Source organism: Diabrotica virgifera, chromosome 8 (assembly GCF_917563875.1).
Source record: "Diabrotica virgifera virgifera chromosome 8, PGI_DIABVI_V3a".
NCBI lineage: Eukaryota > Metazoa > Arthropoda > Insecta > Coleoptera > Chrysomelidae > Diabrotica > Diabrotica virgifera.
The window spans coordinates 201010214-201018374 of NC_065450.1; the positions used below are offsets into that span (position 1 = coordinate 201010214).

Sequence of the window (8161 nt, forward strand, 5' to 3'; positions counted from 1 at the left end):
TGCTTCCGCCGTGATTCCGTCTTCTCCTTGAGATTTTCTAGTTTTCAATTTTTTTATTGCGGTTTCTATTTCCGATTTTAAAATATGTGGTTCCTTTTCGTCATTTATTTTTTCTGGATTCACGTCTTCATGGTCACTATGAAACAGCATTTCACAGTATTGTTTCCATGTCGCTGCTATGCCCTCTGCATTGGTGATGATCGTTCCCAAGTTATCTTTAATGACCTGCGTTTGTGGTTTAAACTCTTTAGTTAAGTATTTCACTTTGGCAAACAGTTCTCTAGATTCTTGACGGTCGGCGTGTTCTTCTAGTTGTTTGCATATTTCTTTAATGTGATTATTTTTGTCTCTTCTACTTGATGATTTTATGCGTCTGTTTACATCTGCTATCTTGTTTTCAGTTTCTGTTGGATTTGCAGCGTTGTTTCTAATTTTTCTTCGTTCTTCTACTAGGTTCAGTGTCTCATCAGTCATTGAGTGGCATATCACTAGCCTGGTCTATTGTTAATTGGTTATAACACTGAGCAAAAATAACTATAGTATATAGCCAACTACTGACATTTCCCTTTTTTTATTTAGCTAATGCCTCGACAACTAATGGCCATTGGCATGGTAGATACGGTTAATTGTTGCAGTTAGGTACCTAGTGTCACGTGTAGTGTGTGTGTTGAGTAAGTGTCTTGTTACTTTGCAAAGTCGACGTCATTGTCTTTGCAAAGATACGCTAATTGTATCCGAACGTCTGCAGTCCCTCCGGTGAGTACTAATCCCACAAGGACAGAAACTATTTTCATCTATTAATTTTTAATAAACGAAAAATTTCTGACCCTGGTGAGATTCGAACTCACGACCATTCGGACCTTTCGATCCAAAAGTAAGCGCTCTTACCACTGAGCCACAGAGGGGGTTGATTTCCCTTTTAAGTTTAAGGTTTTTTGTAATTTTGTGTTTACTTACCCATAAATGATCTCCTCTGTTTTAATTGGCAGCGGTTTCTGATATTCGCATTTTTTTGGATCTGCATATACAGAAACGACGTCAAAATTTGGCAACGACAATGCGAATATTTCCTGTGTCAAGACCTCCGTGTCATTAGTCGAACAACTTGATGGCAAGCACACAGCCCAATGGACTATGCTGTTGTTAAACAGAGCTCTGTTTATCTAAAAAACGACCAAAAGTTATAAAAACAACTATAAATAATAATAATAATAATAAATTGCCTTTTTCGCACCTGGATGGGTAAACCACTGCATGGACGGCATCTCAATGAGGTCAACCAAGAATATGTCGACAGTAGAGCGTCGAACTATTGGTTGGTATCAGGAAAGATGTTTCCCGAGACAGAAGGTTTCCTACTTGCCATTCAGGATCAGGTTATTCCAACTAGAAATTACCTGAAGTACATTGTAAAAGATCCTCAGGCCCAAAACGACAAATGCCGATATGGATGTCAAGCCCAAGAATCCATCCAACATCTTACCGGGGGCTGCCAGGCGTTTGTCGGAACTGATTATAAAGAACGCCACGACTCAGTAGGAAAGATTCTCCACCAAGAACTAGTTAACAAACTTGGACTTCTCTCCAAACCGACCATCTTCCTTATTATCAATACGTCCCTGATAGAATGCTTGAAAACGACAACTACAAGCTATACTGCGATCGCACTGTGCTCACGGACCAAACAGTGGCACACAATAGACCGGATCTCATACTATGTAGTTAATAACCTTACTAGGCAAACAACATTAATAGAGGTGGCGATACCTAACAACAATAATCTGCGTGTTAAGCACAACGAAAAGATCGCCAAGTATAGAGATCTCGAAATACAAATAAGGAGACAATGGAGAATGGAAAGTACCCAGACAATACCTATTATTCTTTCTACTACTGGAGTCATTCCAAAGAACCTCATAGAAAACATCAAAAAGCTGGGTCTAAATGAACATCTTTACAAGACTATGCAGAAAGCTGTGCTACTCTCGACCTCCAGATGCGTGCGAAAATTTTTGGGAGATACTCCGGCGTACCAAGTCACCTAGCGCTCGATAACACGGAAAGAGTCCCACCAGAGCTCAATCCTTTTGATACCCTAGGTATCTGGGATGAGTGGATTTTCCCCTTAGAGGGACGAGATACATGAGGTGAAGTCTAGCTAGAGCTACTCCACTTAACCTTAAATTTACAAAGTTAGTTTGAAATAATTTGACATAAAGTGATTTATAATTTGACATAAATAATTATATAATATTGAAATAATAGAAATAGTCATGTGGCTACTGGAAAAATAATATAAAGAAAATAATTTTTTTTTATTTACATTAACGTGCTCGGCAACTATGGCCACTCGCACGGGACGATTACAAACAAGATTACAAGAGGTATAATTAAAGAGCATTAACAAGTTATGTCATAAAAAAAAATTAAAGTTTATGATACAATGATATATTTTTTAAAAACTGAAGAACTCTGTCTAACTGGTTGGTATCACTTAGAATGTCACATAGCTGCGGTTTTAGTTTGAGCTGTTGTCTTACTACACTGAACTGATGACATTCGGTAATAATGTGGTTCACGGTAAGTTGGCACTGGCATGTTAAACAGATAGGCCGGATATCTGATGACATCAGAAAATAATTTGTGATGTTATGTGATAAATGATATGAATGATTAAAAAAACAAAAATAACGGTAACAATAACGACCATATAATAATAATAAGGTTACTGCGATTGTAGTAAAAAAATTTCTTATACTGCCGCTTCATGAAATCAAGAGATTTACCTCTTAAAATTGTTAAACTATTAAACGCTAAAACAGCATTGTAAGTAAACGATCGCTGGAAAGTAGCTAGTCTATATCTTGGCAGCATAAGACTATGAGGATATCTCAGATCCAGATTATGAGCATCTCCACGAAATACTAATTTGTTCCTTAAATAAATAGGATTTGACGACGAAATAATTCAATATATCAAAGAGGCGAGGTGATATTTGTATAAATTATCTATGGTTAACCATTGAAGTTCTTTTATTTTGCATGATACACGATCATATTTTCTTATGCCAAAGACAAATCTGCAACAATTATTTTGAATTTTTTGCAACCTTAATTTCGTAACTTGATCTAAGCAAGGATAAAATACCAAGAGCCCATAATTAAGAATTGATATTACCATAGTTTTCACAAAGTAACTTACGCAATTTAAAGTTTAAAATGCCTTTACTTCTATTTATATAGTTGACGCATAACTAAATATAATAAAGGAAATGAAGCATTTTGGCTCGCAATTTTTTCGTCCAGCATGGATTTACTTGAAATTTTCACAGAAGGTAGGGAATAGCCCAAGAATCATTTTCTATATCATGCGGCTGTACGCTAAAACCTTGGGAGTGGTTGCCACCCCATCTCGGGGGTGGGAATTTTTTATTACACTTTAACCATGTAAATCGATGTAAAAATTAATTGTAAGAAAAAAATGTTTTTTACATTTTCTTCGTAAAACTAATATTTTTCGAGTTATTCGCGCTTGAAAGTAACAGTTTTTCGTCGAAAAAATCGACTTTTTTAGAGAGTTTTCTGAGAATACCTCGAAAAATATGCATTTAATAAAAAAAACTGTAGATATCAAAATTATACCTTTTAGTAACGCAAACTAAATTCTTTTTCTATAATATCTTTAAGACCAACACAAACCGAGATACGGTATGTTAAAGGTTAGCTTTTTTCGTCAAATGCATAATTTGAAATATTCAAAGCCAAATAACGGGAAAACTTTCCATTTTTCGAAGAAAACTTAAATATATTTTTTTTGCAATTATACAATTAAATCTTTCAAAAAATAATAATAAAAAATTTCTAACGTGAAAATAGACGACTTATGATCAAAAAAAGGTCAGTTCCTGCTTTTTTCTACGAAAAATTCGGTGAAAATAACCCCCTCTAACTACCCTCCTAATTAAAAACTGGTCTTCAACTTTCTGAAATTCCCTGTATATTTGTATTGCCAATACACCCAAGAAGTTTGACCTATTTAAAAGCCCTAATTTTAGAAAAATTGGAGTTTAAAGAAAAATTGATTTTTGCAATTTCGTATTTTTCACCTTTTAATTCAAAATATCTCCGAAAATGCTGGAGATACGAAAAAAATGATAGATTACTAAATTAAAGACTTTTTAATAACTAAAATTATATTGTGCATATATTTTCATTACAGGTAATAGTATAGCTGTTTAAAACCTCTATTTACGAGCAAACACCGCCTTATTGGAACCCTCTAAACCCGCCCCAATTAAAAAGTAAGGGATCCAACGAAATTTAATTTACACAGTCTTATAGTTCTTCAAAAATCCTATAAAATCATTTTCGAAAAAACCTTTTATCGCCGTTTTTTATGTTTATAAAACGAATTTTTTTTTCGAAATATTCGAATAGTCCGCTTATGGAACATTTTCAATGCGTGTATAATACCACCGATCTGGTTCGTATACTGGAAGATGACTTAAAAACTATCTGTATTTGTACTTTTACATATTTTTAAATTCGTATTTTTGTGTAAATAAATGTTTTTGTAATTCATTAATTCTACTTTTTTTCTGTATAGATCTATTAAATTATCTACTTATAAAAATTGTAATGTTCTTAAGAGTAGTTTTTAAGGGTTGAAATATTATGATATTATATCCTAAAGCATAAAACAATCATTATTTTTAGCAAATCAAAACCAAATTTTACCCATATTAAAGTTTACAACGTTTTTATATAATTTTTGACAATAAGGGTAGTTTACACCTCTGAAAATAATCGACGCCCTTGAGCATGTTATAGAATATGAACCACAGGCTGAGATGATCCTAATCCTAAATTTTTATGTAAATCGATGCAAGCCGAAATTATTCTTTTAGGATAAGTGATTTTTTATATATAGCTCCAAGAAGGGTGGTTTTAAGGGTTGAAATATTATGATAGTATATCTTAAAGCATGAAACACTTATTATGTTCTAATTAGAATCAAATGTTGACAATATTAAAGTTTAAAATGTTATTTTATAATGTTTAACAATTAGGGGTAGTTTTCACCCTTAAAAAACCAAAAGCGTACAACGGCTCAATATAGAAAATGAACTAGAGGGTGAAATGAGCCTAATCCCAAATTTTTGTACAAATCAATGCTGGACGAAAAAATTGCGAGGTATTGCCATTTTTTCAGCTTCATTTCCTCGACTAATAGCACTTTTTTACTAAAAGGGTGACGTGCTCTGCAAATCGTAGCGTACAGTTATACAGAGAGAGTCTGTAATTTGGAATAAATTCAATATCTCAAATACTAATTGTTTTTTTGAAAAATGCTAAGACCCTTCGATTAGTATTTGAAATTCTCCTTTTTGACATACAATAATAATGTATACAGGGTGTCCCTATTTAGAGATATGACGTCATCGTTGATTTTCTTAAATGGCAACACTGTCATTTTAATAGCTATTTTGATAGGGTGTGTAAAGTTATACACAACTGTAAAATATCAAATTTTTATTCTCTACCATTTACAAGGTAATAGAAAATAACAAAGTTATGTCTGTAATTTGGAATAAATTCAATAATTAAAATACTAATTGTTTTTTTGAAAAATGCTCAGACCCGTCGATTAGTATTTCAAATTGTCATTTTTGACATACAATAATAATGTGTACAGGGTGTCCCAATTTAGAGATATGACGTCATCGTTGATTTTCTTAAATGGCAACACTGTCATTTTGATAACTATTTTGATAGGGTATGTAAAATTATACACAACTGCAAAATTTCAAATTTTTATTCTCTACCATTTACAAGATAATAAAAAATAACAAAGTTATGAAAAACAAGTAATCAAATAATAATTGAATTTAATTATTTCAATTAAGCAAATGCTCATAACGTTGCCCATTGACAATTTGATAATAATTGAGGGCAACATTATGAGTATTTGCTTAGTTGAATAATTAAATTCAATTATTATTTAATTACTTGTTTTTCATAACTTTGTTATTTTTTATTATCTTGTAAATGGTAGGGAATAAAAATTTGAAATTTTGCAGTTGTGTATAATTTTACACACCCTATCAAAATAGTTATCAAAATGACAGTGTTGCCATTTAAGATAATCAACGATGACGTCATATCTCTAAATTGGGACACCCTGTATACATTATTATTGTATGTCAAAAATGACAATTTGAAATAATAATCGACGGGTCTGGGAATTTTTCAAAAAAGAACAATTAGTATTTTAATTATTGAATTTATTCCAAATGACAGACATAACTTTGTTATTTTCTATTATCTTGTAAATGGTGGAGAATAAAAATTTGATATTTTGCAGTTTTGTATAACTTTACACACCCTATCAAAATAGCTATTAAAATGACAGTGTTGCCATTTAAGAAAATCAACGATGACGTCGTATCTCTAAATTGGGACACCCTGTATACATTATTATTGTATCTCAAAAAAGACAATTTGAAATAATAATCGACGGGTCTGAGCATTTTTCAAAAAAACAATGAGTATTTGAGATATTGAATTTATTCCAAATTACAGACTCTCTCTGTATATGACTCCTGCAACTATTAATATTTTTTAGAGATTCATTTTTTATAATTAGTTTTAAGTTATCCTGAACAGTGGCTTTATAATTTTTTGAACAATATAACAAAGAATTACATTTTTTAGCATTTAGTTTAAGATTATGTCTAGTGGAATAAGTACATATAGCTTCCAAATCCTGATTTATTTTTTGTGACGCTTGATTTACAGAGTTGGTTCAAAAGAGAAATACAGTTGTGTGTCGTCTGCAAAAGAGTGCAATTTCAAATTATTTAAAGATTTATACAGGTCGGAAATATATATTGAAAAAAGAAGAGGACCAAGAACCGAACCTTGAGGCACCCCTGAAGTGACTGATGCAAATTCTGATGAATTATTATCGATTATGACCTTTTGATAACGATTTACCAAATAAAATTTGAAAAACTGTTAGGAGGTCAAAATATTTCAATTTAGCACACAGAAGAGCGTGATCAATAGTGTCGAAGGCTTTAGAAAAATCAAGCAAGATGACTGAGGTTGCTTTTCCTTCATCAAATGATCGAAGTATATTATCTGTTAAGTCAAGAAGCAGGGTCGTTGTACTAAACTCTTTTCTAAAGCCTGATTGTATATACGTAACTACATTATTTCTAAAAATATAATCGTACTGTTTATAAATAACCTTTTCTAAAATTTTTGACAGTCCCGGTAGAATGCTTATTGGGCGAAGATCATTAAGTGATTCATGTTTATTTGATTTGGGTAGTGGTTTTACCAAAGCGTATTTCCAAATGTCCGGAAAATAACCTACCTCCAAACAACAATGTATAATGTGCGTAATATAAAAAGGGTCGTTTAAACACAGCGATAAATCAAACAACTTATCAAGGTCAATCGAGTTGTTGCAACTTATCATTGTGTGTAAACGGTGCATCGCACAACTTATCAAAGTTGGAGTTGGGTTGAAGGTGGTATCGCATTGAATTGCAGCGTCTAAACAGCGTTTCAACTTGTCATCACAACTAGTTGCTGTGACTTATCGTTGTGTTTAAACGACGCGACGCTTAAAGGGGCGTTTAAACACAGCGATAAGTCCAGCAACTAGTTGTGATGACAAGTTGCTGTGATTTGTTGAGGTTGAAACGCTGTTTAGACGCTGCGATAAGTTGACCACAACAAGTTGAAGAGGGGACCATTGTGTACATTAGACCCTTTTAGACCCTTCAATGAATTATAACTAGTTTTCATCGTAAACAAATAGATCCTGTTACTTTCAAAATATAAAGGTTGGGTATGTTATACAGGGTATTTACAAAGTTATAACCAATTTTATATGAAAATCGTAACAAGTTCAACTCACTGTATAAATAAAAATAAGCACAACGGCAATGGTTTATTGATGCCATATTTTATTTATTGTCAAAATTTTTAAAAATGATTGATATTGCTAATTTATTTTATATCTAATAAAGGGTGAGTTAAAACTCAAGTAGGTACATTATTTTTTCAGTAAAATTTAAATGGGATACCCTGTATTTTATATCACTATTAAAAAGTACCGTTACCGTACTTTAATTTGTATACAACATTCC

The 8161-nt window shown here is 32.3% G+C and overlaps 1 protein-coding gene across 1 annotated transcript in view; it reads right to left on the minus strand.

The window, feature by feature from the left end:
* Window positions 1-8161, minus strand: part of LOC114328256 (nose resistant to fluoxetine protein 6-like) — a 142069-nt gene that overhangs the window by 63687 nt on the left and 70221 nt on the right. The window contains exon 4 of the mRNA XM_050659611.1: window positions 958-1163. Coding sequence (XP_050515568.1) covers window positions 958-1163 — 206 coding nt within the window. The remainder of the gene's footprint in view (window positions 1-957; window positions 1164-8161) is intronic.